General features: G+C 40.9%; 1 protein-coding gene across 3 annotated transcripts in view; it reads left to right on the top strand.

Moving 5' to 3' along the window:
* The window catches only part of daam2 (dishevelled associated activator of morphogenesis 2), an 88,578-nt gene that overhangs the window by 62,336 nt on the left and 13,603 nt on the right, over positions 1 to 12,639 (top strand). For 2 of the 3 annotated variants that reach the window (XM_046062624.1, XM_046062625.1), the window contains exons 8-19: positions 714 to 817; positions 1,198 to 1,264; positions 1,378 to 1,495; positions 1,739 to 1,877; positions 4,553 to 4,611; positions 4,813 to 4,997; positions 5,899 to 6,201; positions 6,406 to 6,513; positions 7,832 to 7,861; positions 10,552 to 10,658; positions 11,673 to 11,757; positions 12,208 to 12,314. In XM_046062624.1, coding sequence (XP_045918580.1) covers positions 714 to 817; positions 1,198 to 1,264; positions 1,378 to 1,495; positions 1,739 to 1,877; positions 4,553 to 4,611; positions 4,813 to 4,997; positions 5,899 to 6,201; positions 6,406 to 6,513; positions 7,832 to 7,861; positions 10,552 to 10,658; positions 11,673 to 11,757; positions 12,208 to 12,314 — 1,412 coding nt within the window. The remainder of the gene's footprint in view (positions 1 to 713; positions 818 to 1,197; positions 1,265 to 1,377; positions 1,496 to 1,738; positions 1,878 to 4,552; positions 4,612 to 4,812; positions 4,998 to 5,898; positions 6,202 to 6,405; positions 6,514 to 7,831; positions 7,862 to 10,551; positions 10,659 to 11,672; positions 11,758 to 12,207; positions 12,315 to 12,639) is intronic. The other variant, XM_046062626.1, reaches the window with a different exon arrangement.

Raw genomic sequence — 12,639 nt, 5'->3', positions numbered from 1 at the left:
TTTTGTGATGGGGGGGGGGGGGGGAGTCATGGGAAATATGCAATTTATTATGTTTTAACCTGACCAATCAAACATATCTGCTTATGTTTAAATGGGGGGGTAAGTACTTAATACTTACTGAAGTTAGCTTGCAGTTAAAAGGTATATGTGAACTTAAAGGTATAACGTTTTGGGAAATATGCTTATTTGCTTTCTGCTGGCAAGGTAGACGAAAAGATTGCTTTAATAAGAAGCTACAGTGAGCAGCTGCTTAGCTTAGCTTAGCATAAAATCTACGGGGAACAAGCATAAACAATAGCTCTGACCAAACGTTATAAAATCCACATAGCAGCACCTCTACAGCCCACTAATTAACTGTAGGACAAAGCCAGCCTAGCCCTCTCTCTCCAGTCTTTGCGCTACGCTAAGTTGATCCTTATGTTCCATCCAGAGGGACAACGTGTACTTCGTGCATTCTGTTGTACGGGGAAGCCCTCTACTGACAAGGCTCAAAAGTTTTCTGGATTTTATTTTGGGCAAATCTTTGTCAGTCACAAACTTCCTCCAGTAAGTTTGCAAGTGCCAAAAGGTTGTTGGGAGTGTTGAGTTTAGACACCCAGATATTTAATTACCCCTGTCCACATTTGAGGTATCTGAAATCCCATTAATTACCACTTGTGGATTAATAGAAATGTCATCAATCCTCTCTTAACCTTTTGTTCTTTTATTTCTAGGACAACCTTGAGTTCCGCCTCCACCTAAGGTACGAGTTCCTGATGTTGGGCATCCAGCCGGTCATTGACAAGCTCCGAGAGCACGAGAACGCCACTCTGGACAGGTGGGAGTGAGACAAAATACTGAAATGACTACACAGCATTATTATTACAGCAAATCAGGAAATATTTTGTGTTATAGACATTACATGGGCTATGCATGAGCAAACATATAATCCCTTTTGTTTGCCGAAATGTAATTCACAAATGAGCAAATGTACACTATGAGATTCTGCATAGATGATGCTTCTCGGTCAGCAACAGAAATCATGACAGACAGAGAGGTAATGCTGTGTATAGAATACTATGCAAACACAGATATAACACCAAACACAGATATAGGGCATACTGGATGTAAATGTATTGTATTGATTTATAGCTGTCTGTGTCAACAGCATTAGGGTTTAGAGAAGCTGCCGACTTTAAATTCTTTCTCTCTGTCTAGGCATTTGGACTTCTTTGAGATGGTGCGGAATGAGGATGACTCTGAGTTGGCCAAAAGATTTGATACGGTGAGTAACCTAGAATTACTCTTCTATCTATTTTCTTGTTGTTTACTTCTTTGGCTGTGCGGCTCAAATGAGGAAGTCAATAGTAATTCAAGACTAATTCCTCTTCTTAATAGACCCATGTAGACACTAAGAGTGCCGGTGCCATGTTTGAACTGATCAAGAAAAAGCTGAGCCACACAGATGCCTACCCCAACCTCCTCTCTATCCTCCAACACTGCCTGCAGATGCCCTGTGAGTAGCTACATAACGAGGAGTTTTTCTTGCGATGTTGATGCTCAACTTTATGAATGCGATTACATTACAAGTACATTGTCTTTCACCATACAGACTATACTATTACCACCATTATATTAAAATTATTATGCACACATATTTTCTGTCTTCATAAGTCTGAGGTTTAATTTAATCTTAGACATTACCAATTAAATCAGATCTGGAGTGTACTGAGTAAACTGATTATCTTACTATTCCCAGATAAACGTGGCGGGGGCAGCCTGCAGCACTGGCAGCTCTTAGACAGGATCCTTCAGCAGATAGTCCTACAGGACGACAAGGGGGAGGACCCTGACAACGCCCCTCTGGAGAACTTCAGTGTTAAGAACATAATTCGCATGTAAGTGGAATCTCATTATCCTAAATCAGAGGCCGACGTGTCACACTGGGGCAGACACACCCCCTCTACAACCTCTGCCCATTGACAGCCCATATTTCCTATTATATTGCATTAACATGGAAATGTAAAGATGTGGTTTAACGCAATCTACATCTGAGAGTATATCACGTGTTTATTCACTATCGTAGGATATTACTGTAAGCGGTGATTCAGACCAAACATTATACTGATTGATACCATTATAAGAGAGAACTATTGAAAGGGCACTGTACTCAACATGAGTGCTTCGTGCCTTTTTGTTTTTTTGTTAAAGCTTCTCCTTTCCTCCGAAGCTGCAAACACGCTCTAATTTCTGGAAAAATCTTGTGGGTATCGCATCCAATCAGCATCACTTCTAACTAAGATCAAAGACAACTCTGATATCAACAATATGCGCTTCTATGTCAGAATGCTTGAGGCATGGCTGGAAGGCAGAGACGCCCTGGAATATCATGAGTTACGCATCAGAGCCCCAGTGTAAGGAAACATTTACAGTAAGACCTGGTTCAACACTCTTGGCCTGGTAAAAAAAAGAAAATATATATTTTTACTTTGGATCGACTGTGCCAGCGGTGGGAGTAGGGAACATGACTGCACAGGAAGGTGAAGTGAAGATGGCAGCAGGGGGTTGTGAGTAGAATCGGAGAAAGAGCGTGAACTGGCATGAAAGCCAGAGATCAAAAGGAAATTGCTCTAATCGCATTAAGCAAGGAGGCTGGCCGAGTCAGCCGTGTTTAGGTGCGGCGAAGCATTCACTTGGTTTCATGTGGAAGACAACGGGGAGAAATAACCATTTTATAAAGGAAACCCAAGCATTATGACTTGGAAGTAGATGTTTTCTGTATGGCATCATGGGCACAGTCGACACTGTCGTCTAGAGAGATTTGTTTCTAAATGGTTATTGACATTTGCTGGGTATAGTGGTCTGGGTTTCACCGAATTTTGAAACCGATCCCTGTGTGTGTGTTAAAAGATGGCATTCAAGCTTTCGTCCACACATTTCGTGTGTGTTTCGCCTACCGTTTACCTTCAGTTTCTCTTCCTGAGGGTGTATCAGTCTTTTCTTTCACCATCTTTCTCTGCTTTTTTTTTATTTCATCAATGATGAATGTGTTTAGTCTTAGCGGTGAAGGCACCAGAAAACATGTAGCGTGGTAAACCTTGGCCCCTGCTAGCTCCTACTTTGTCCACTGATTCAGCTGCTCTTGCTGGTGCAATCAGCTCACTTGAGTGTTATTCTTTCCAGTAGCGAACAGAAAGTGGACTTGGATGCCGCATCCAAGCCCTGTCGTCCATTACTGTCCATTGCAGATCCATAGCAGTGGTCAAAACCTATCCCTCACTTTACATTCCTGCTTGCCAGACGCTTGTTGTGTTTCCATAAGCTCTCCTAGAGTAAATTACGCCTGGAAAGAGAGCGAATAAACTGAGATTTCCTCATTGTTTTGGCTGCGTGCCGGAGGCCCTGACGGTTAACGGGAGAAAATGCGCAGTTTGTCTCGTGCCGCGGCAGCTCGGAGGGGGAGGGGGAGGGAACGTTAAAACAACTGTTAAAACAACTGGGAGACAAAGTCATTCATCATCTGCGGTCACCATGACGATGGTTCTGACTACTCACACGTGTGCCTGACCCAAAATTAACACTCTTTTACAAATCACATTTTTCCACAGCTATGTAAAGGTATTTATTTGACTAGTCAGCAATAATCATGTGTCTTTTTGTTGTAATGACTTGGATCCATGGAGCACTGCCTGAGCTGTAATTAAAGCAGTACTGACTGTAATCAAGTTCAGACAGTCCTGTTCACTAACAAAAGCATTTAGAAGACCTAAATCTGATTAATGACCAATTTGCTTTAAAATTGCCTTGTGGATTTCCTCCTGTGAATTGATTACAAGCACTTAAGTGTGAATCATTACCACAGTCAAGTTACTTTATCCTTATTGGCAGTCGTACCTCAACACTTTCCCTGTTCAGTAGTTCCTTCCCTCATGCTCTTTCTTTCTCTTGTTGTTTTTTTCCTATACTCTGTGCTTAGTGACACTGAAACATGTCTATTCTCTCAACTCTAGCCACGGCTTCCACCAATGCTCAAGGTTTCACTTTCCAGTCTTCCTTCATCATAGTTCATTTAACAAAACACACCACTTGATAAACGTTTCTTTTCTCTTTCTCTCAGTTTTCTTTTAAATTTTTAACTTGCACCCACATGCCTCGTTATCAGGAACAATCATTTCTCACATTGATATCAGAACATCAGCGTAACCCTGTTTAACATCAAGCCTCAAGCCTTACCAAGTGCCAAAATTTATAACTTAATATAACTGACTTCAGCCCTGCAGGATTTACTTTAGCACTAATGTTGTGTTATTAATGTCGCAGCTTACACGACTGCATCAACCCAGTCAATGCTCTGCTGGTAATGAATCTGTATCCTTCTTACAAAAAGGAAGTTGAGATTTATTATCAGTGATCAGTGAATTTCCAATCCAGTGATTGAATTTCCTCAAAATATTCTGTCTTGACTTGGTTGGACTGCAGTTGACCTCTACGTGTAAGCATTTTGTGCGAGGCTGTGCTGAGTTTATCTGTCTGTTTTTGTGTGTGCGCTTATTTTTGTCTGCGTGCTTCACAGGTTGGTCAACGAGAATGAGGTAAAACAGTGGCGAGACCAGGCAGAGAAGTTCAGGAGAGGTAAGACTTGTTTGACACACTGCACTCTGCAGGTGGAAAGAGAAAATGCATCATCACCTGCATCTTGCATTTTATCTCCATGAATCTGTTGTTTTTTTTTTTATATATTTGCCTACAAATCACCAGCTCTGTGATGTGCCTCTTCCTGTTTACATTTACTTATCTGAATGAACACATTTCTGCTCCATTGTTTCCTTTTAGATCACGTAGAGCTGCTAGCTAAACTAGAGAGGAAGGAGCGGGAGTGTGAAACCAAGACCCAGGAAAAGGAGGACATGATGAAGACTTTGAACAAAATGAAGGACAAACTCCAGCGTGAGGGAGTGGAGCTGCGCTCAGCCAGGGAACAAGTCTTGGACCTGTCCTCACGCATCAGTGACATAGCCGTGAGCAGTGATTCTTTTTTACTAAATTACAATATACATACAACATACTGTATGAGTCAGTGATTTGCTGTTCTGTAATCATGTAGCTAATTGCCAAGTGTGTGTTTATCTTATTAACGGACATTTGTATTCCAATTAGTTTTCCACTTTTTCACAGTTTACCTAATGTTTAAAATTTCTGCTCTAGAATATAGGGCAATATTTGTTTGCTTTCTCTCTTCATATTCCTTCATAATCCTCATCTGACTGCATTCACTACAGAGATTGGTTCAAGGTGTGTTTTGCCTAGCTTGGCACAAAAACCAGTGGAAGGAGGAAACGGTCAACGTTTCTTTCTAACAACTCCTAAGCTGTCATATTTACTAGTGGCATGTGTGTAAGACACCAGGTAACAAAAGATAACGATACACTGTAACTAAATGAGCTGAGCTAATTGATAAGCAACAGCATCTGGGCCCAGTAAGCGAACACAGCATCTCAGAAGTCATGCTGTCATTGCGAAGTTGCTGTTTCTACATTTTTGTTTAAACTTTGAACAAAACCCATCGGAATTTTGGATGTTATTGTTGCTTATCAAGATACAGCATGTGAGACTGTTTTTGGATTTGTTAGGCTTTTTTTCTTTTTAGTTATTTATTTTTGTTAAAGCTAACTATTTCTCCCTGCTTCCAGTCTATGTGCTAAGCTAAGCTATTTTTGTTGTTAAGCTGATATGTATGTTCTTATCCAACTCTGAGCAAACAAGCTGCTCTGTCACATGCTTTTAGCGGTTTTTTCACTGTAGTAGGCACTATTTGCACTTATTTTGGTGACATCTTGCTTTCTCGTAAGTCGCGTTGGACAGAAGTTATTCAAAACATAATAAAACATTATCTTTTATTTGCCATTTTCCCTCCTATAGGGCGGCAATGTGTCTTTCCCGCCTCCTCCTCCCCCTCCTGGCGGCCCCGTGCCACCACCTCCACCACCGCTGATGGGTGGCTTCCCTCCGCCTCCGCCTCCGCTACCATTCAGCTGCCCACCTCCTCCACCACCTCCGCCTCCACCTGGAGCACCGCCTCCTCCGCCGGGAGCCCCTCCAATTTTCGGAGCCCTGCCTCCTCCTATTCCATCGTCATTCAACTCAGCGACCACCTTGCGCTCCAAGTCCATCCCTCAGCCTTCTCATCCCCTGAAGTCCTTCAACTGGGCCAAACTAGGAGAGGTGAGGGAACAACTACTCTGCTTTTTAAACTTTAAAAAAAATCACATTTTGTAACTAACAACCACAAACAAATTCAAAACTTCTGTTCATCCCTGAAATAATGAGCAACTAACATAGAAGGAAAATTAGAACAAAAGAAGTGGTACCTTCAATGTTAATCTGTGTATAAATGTTAATCCCTCATGTCCCTTTAACCCTTTCTAGAATGTGATCAATGGCACTATCTGGAATGACATCGATGACCTGAGAGCTTTCAAGATTCTTGACCTCAAGGACATAGAGAAGATGTTTTCAGCCTATCAGAGACAGCAGGTTTGGAAGTGGGATACATTATTCATGAATGCAATTTCATGACTTGCAGTTCAGTGTGTTTGTTGTGGCAAGTGTTAACATACAGTATAGGCACAGAAATCTATTATGTGACCGTTTTTCACAGTTTGAATTCTGCTTTCACTCTTTTGTGTTTGTGTGTGAGTGAGTGAGTGAGTGAGTGAGATGTTGTAAGAGGACTCTTGAGAGCGCCAAGGGTCCAGTTCCAGGCTAACATGAGCAGCTGTTCACTGCTGAATGCTTTATTGTAGAGATGCCACAGAGCTCAATTTTTGCCCTAGAATCTGCAGAACATTTATGTGAGAACTGGGGAACTGACTGTGTCTTCACAGACTCATGGGTCAGGGCAACACAGAGGAAGCAGTCAGCACCACTGAAGTCACGAGGTGTCACGATACAGGGACAAACTAATCGGATAACTGCACTATGCAGTTGCATAAATTGATATTTTACTGCCTCAGATGGGTTTAAGTGGAATGTTAATGTGCTCTAATTAGTTTCAAGTAATCACTGTTTAAAGCAAGGTATTTAACCTGAATGGGAGATAGAGGCGTTACCATTGCTGAGCTCCTTTTATAATGCATTTTACTGCCATGCTTAAAAGCCTCCTGACAGCTAAAAGCACAACTTCTCTTTTCAGACTTTTATTAAAGAGTATTTGAGGTTGTTGCCGACAGTGATTTACTGTGGATATTTATTTGTACGGAGCAGGTTTTTATTGGCACAGGCCAGTGGTTAAATGCAGATTGCTATGGATAAAGCCACATAAAAACCCAAGCTCTTCCGGGCTTTGGCAACCCGGTTCTGTTTGGCAAGACGAGATTGAATTGAACTGGACAATATTGCAATGTTTATACATAGCATAATTGCTTTTTTAAGCTTGTCGTTGGTCTTCCTTTCAAAATGGGCTTTTGTTTACATTTGCCCTCCCTCATTTTTCATGTTCTCTTTTTTCCATGTCAAGACAGATGTAGATGAAATCAAAATAATACATTATAACAAGTATGACCCCATTTTAAGTTAATTGAAGAACCAAAATTAAAAAAAGAGTTTAAAAGCGGTTTTGTTCACCTATGCAGCACAGAGATATTTTAGACTTTTAATATAGATTCCATGAGCCCTTGATGACTTGGACTGTAGATTGTTTTTCTCACAGAGGGCTTCCCAGCTTCAGCTTGTAGTGTGCATATTTGTAGTTCTTTGCTCTAGCCACCACTTTGTTTCTGCTTGAAATGCTAATCTTTGCATGTGTTTCCAATTTTTTTTTGTCTCTTTCTGCACTCTCCGATTGCCTGGGCAGGACCTGCTCACTAACCAATCCTTCAAACAGGTGAGTCAAAGGTCTTTCAGCATCTTTATCTCATTGTTACCTACCTCCAGAGCTCTATCACCTTCTCTTCTGCGATGACACCGCCAGCCAGAGAGGCCAGTTACTTGTGTAATGTAATGTGTTATCATGTGACTTGTCTCAGGTTGTAGGGTGTGTGCACAGTGCTAAGTGTTTGATTTGTGTTTCTTTCAAGAGTCTTGGGACGTATGAAGCATCTCGCATACCTACTCTTTAGGAACACAGCATCCAAAAAAATAGAGATTTATCTTTTCTTTCAGCTCATTGTTTAACTGTCCTTTCCACAGACAGACAAAGTTAGTGACTAGCTGGTGGACATAGGGAAGCATTTAGCAGCTAAAGAGACAGATATTTCCTTTAGGAGATTGTAGAGATAAATGCTAATGTTGCTCTGTGTCTGTTATGTGTAAATAGGCAACGCTTTCTCAAGTTGATAATATGTCAGCGCTAAAGTGGTTAAAAAAATATTTCTGCAGGTTTAAAGACATTATTTTCATCCCTGTATGAAATAAAAGTGCAGAGTACCGTAAAACTTCAATTAATAGCCTGGTTTACTGGCCTGGTGCGGGAACACACTTTGAGAAATACACGCAGGTCTCCATTAAACGCCTGGTCTGGTTTTTATATAATTTATTTGGATGTATAAAACCTCTTAAACCCCACTGGGTTGCCCGCTTTAGCGGCTTCTAAGCTGCATAGATCATTAATACAAATATTATGTTTAAACGTATGATCAATATGTCAGTATGGACATGCTGCACATCGTTAGATCGGTTAGATTCTCCACAATTCAATTGTTCACTTCATTTAACGGAAACAACAAGCCCCAAAGTCTCAAAGATTTACCGGTGTAACTATCATGCTATGAGAGATGGGGAAAAAAACTGCAGACTCCTGTTACCTTTTGAAGAGCTCGTTAAGTCCAACAGCTTTTCATAAAAGATAATCCAAGTTGTGAATCCTGTCATGTGAAGTCCATCGCTCTCTGTCTGCTAACTTCTGCCACACTTCTCTCATCCTGCACCCTGTTGTTGTTTTCCTTACATTGCTGCCTACAAAATAAAAGCGCATAAGCAGTCTGTCGGAGCTAAATCAAATGAATGACGTGTATTTGATATTATTAGATCATTTTTAAGTAATTTTAAGTAATATTCTGTTTGAAATAAATAAACTGTTCCACAGTAGCCTGTTTCAGTTTTGTGCAACAGGAATTAAAGGCCTGTCCCATATGGATGCCTGTCCAAAATAAAGGCAGGGTCAGTTCAGTGATTTTAGCAAATAAAAGCCCGGGCTATTTATCAAAGTTTTACAGTACATAATGAAAGGGAGAAGGACTTAGACAGTTTCCCTTGGTGGAGAAAACCCACATTTAAATGCAGCATTAATCTTAATCATCATTCCCTTACATTTGCTTATCATCCCTATTTTCATCTTAGTTATTGTGTCGATTCACATTATTATCATCATCATCCTCTTTCATTGCCTTAATTGTCATAATTCATCATCATGAACTGAGCAAAAAAAAACTGAATTTAAATGCAGCCACTTGATTTAAAAAAACAAAACAAATACCTTCACAACCATGTTTCGAAAAACACCTGACCACATTTTGATCATGCCCCTTTATAACTTTTATAAAAGATGAAGGGTCTAGTCTCCAGTTACACTGGGTTGACTGCACGTGCTTTAAGTAGGCAAAGTTGCCTTTAGCGCGTGGGCAGAGAGGGCTTTGGCCGGCACAGTGAATGGGAGTTGTCCCCTAACCCAATGCCAACCTCATTCTGCTGCAAGGCACTACGGGTCAATGCAGGCATGGAAAAACGACACTTTCTTTACAAGCCGCATCTGTTTAATGTGCGTCATAGCCAGCAACCTCAAGAAGGATGTTTTCTGGCAAGCTGAAAACCAGCTCGGACTGTAAATAGAATGTGTTTAACATGACGCCCCAACCAGTTTTCTCAGACATGTATTCTTTCCCTTTGTGGATTTTAATACTACACTTCTGCAAAGCTACAAAAATGTCTGATTGGCCTGAAGCATGTTCTGAACAGTGTTTCCTGTTCCTCTGAGAGGTTTATAGGCCTGCCTGCATTGTGATTGAAGTTGACTCAAAAAGTAAAATCCCACATGACCTGATTTTGATTTTTTTTTGCACCGGCATGCTTTGTGACATTTTTTAAATTTTATTTCCACAACTTTTTTTGTTTGATATATGGTCATACACCTTTCACAATTCTCTCTAGGTTTTATAATGTTTAATGAGACATACATTATGGCCACTGAAAACTGAGGCATGACACTTGACAGTTGCAGTCCGTGACTGCAAAAACAGGTCAGGGAACTTGACCTGAGGCCAGCTAAAGTATTTGGCTAGAGTGCAACCAGTCTGTTATAGTGAGAGTGATCAAACGGCAACAACTGGCCTTGGTTCCGATCTTTTGTGGAAGATGTATGAAAATGTTTTTGAAGTCTTCTTTTTAAATATCTGCTCCAAATTAACGCATTGTTAAATGTTTAGAAGGGGTCATGTTATCGCTCAACAAGATAAAGATGTCCAACAGATGTGAGGAGGAGACGTTTCATTGTGCAGGCTTTGCATTTCATATGAGCACTCTTACAAATAGAACCATGTTGCAAAGTTAATCTGGTTCTCTGTCTTTATCTTTCTGCAGAAAGAGATGGGCTCTATGGATGACATCTACGTCAGCACGCGCAAGGTCAAAGAGTTGTCGGTCATCGATGGTAGACGGGCACAGAATTGCGTCATCCTGCTTTCAAAGTATGGGTCCCAGCCAGGATTATTAATTAAGCTCCGTCGTATCATCAGTGCACCTCTAGTTACTATGTGTTCATTGGATTATAATTCTGGAGATATCCCCTGAGCGCAGGCTGTTAAGGCTGTGAGCCTGTTAAGGCTGTGAAATAAATGACTGCAGCCTCTGGGTCAGGGGTTAGAGCTATAACTCAGCGTGGAGCTGCTTGGGGCAGGTGCTTCTTATATCTGATACAGGAACTGTGTTTTTAAAGGACACACGAGGACATCTGTCTGTATAATTGAATTACCATCCATGCACATTTTTTTTCCATCCTTAAAAAAGGAAGGGCAAACTGAGTCATACGACAGAGCCTTGTCCAGGTGAGGATGCATCTCTGGGAGTAGTGTTCAGATTTCAACAAGGCTTTTGTCTATTTCTAAACATTTAAGTACCATCAGTCTCCACATTACGTCATATAGAATACATTAAGGCATATAAAATGACCCCCTCCCGAGGGGCTTTGAGCCCCACTATATCTAAACAAGAATTATTTGTCATTGTATTGCCACTCGACAATATGGTTACCATTTGTATTACTCCTAACAGCAGTGATCCATAGCCCTTTAGAGAGTTTGAATCCTAACCCCCCTTTACAGGTCAATAACAGGCTTCCTGAGACCTTTCTCTGTCTGACAGAACTGCAGCATGGTCCCTGAACTCACTCTCATGTCAATAGTACATGACCTGAGGGTACGACTAGACCCACATGGGGTCAGCAGTTGGTCAATAAGGCTTTGATGCGCAGACTAACAATGCTGTTATTGATCACAACCCAGCTCACTTAACACTGATCAGATGCACTGAAAACAGCTGGCAGCGCTCCCGGCTCTGACACTGGTCCAGACCAGTATTCAGAGTATTAGTGTCAGCCCACTCACAGTTCTGCGTTGTGTGTTTCAAATGTTGGCTATTAATTACATGTGCTGAATGAATGTAATTAACACAACTTTCAATAAAGTATTTTCTTCCTTTTGCAGGTTAAAAATGAGCAATGAAGAGATCAAGAGGGCGATCCTAGAGATGGATGAGAGAGAAGAGCTAGCCAAAGATATGCTGGAGCAGGTGAGGTTCAGTACTTGATGGATGGGCTTGTATAAATGTAAGACAGCAGGGTAGTAGCATTATGTATTTTGACTGCTGGGTAGGTAAAAATGGAGTGAATGGATCTGATTGATAGGGACAAGATATTCTATTGTTAAAAAGGCTTCAAAAAGGTTTGATGTATGGTACAGTACTTTGCCTAATCAGTAATTGGCCCAGAGAAAGTGATATTATAGATTTCAGTTGTTTCTGACAAAGAAGCAAGTAAACATCCTTCTAGATTTATTTTAGTGTGGAATGTTTTTTTTATAAAGTTTAGATAGATTAACATGTTTTGCAGCTAAAGTACTGAAGCTAATCAGAATAAGCAAATTAAAACTGAATGTCCTTTAAAACATTTGATAAATTTCAGTTTGTTCCACAGACAGCTGCATTAGCATTTAGACTAACATTGTCCTTGCATCTTTGCAGCTTCTGAAGTTTGTGCCAGAGAAAAGTGACATTGATCTCTTGGAGGAGCACAAACATGAGCTGGAGCGGATGGCCCGGGCTGATCGCTTCCTCTTTGAAATGAGCAGGTGCACAGGACTACATTATTGTAGAACACTTTGCTTGCGATTGTAACATTTGTGTTTTAGGTATCTGGTTTGTGTTGAGCATTAAATTGCAAAGATCTGCAATTTGCAGGGCTATATAGATATAGATGTGATATGTTTGCAACGTGTAGGGTCTGGCAGTCTGTGGTATGCATTTAAAATGGAAAATTTCCAAAGTGAACGATGTGCAGATTTTGTGCTGAATCAAGACAAGACCAGCCAGTCCAACCACAAGCTAGATCCTAAAATATTCAAAAGCACAATGTCTGTTCAAAAAGAATGGGCCTTTGAAGCAGCATGGAAAGGC

Source organism: Micropterus dolomieu, linkage group LG11 (assembly GCF_021292245.1).
Source record: "Micropterus dolomieu isolate WLL.071019.BEF.003 ecotype Adirondacks linkage group LG11, ASM2129224v1, whole genome shotgun sequence".
NCBI classification, from domain to species: Eukaryota; Metazoa; Chordata; class Actinopteri; order Centrarchiformes; family Centrarchidae; genus Micropterus; species Micropterus dolomieu.
Note: the sequence above shows the minus strand (reverse complement) of the source record. Positions and strands in the feature narration are given on the sequence as shown.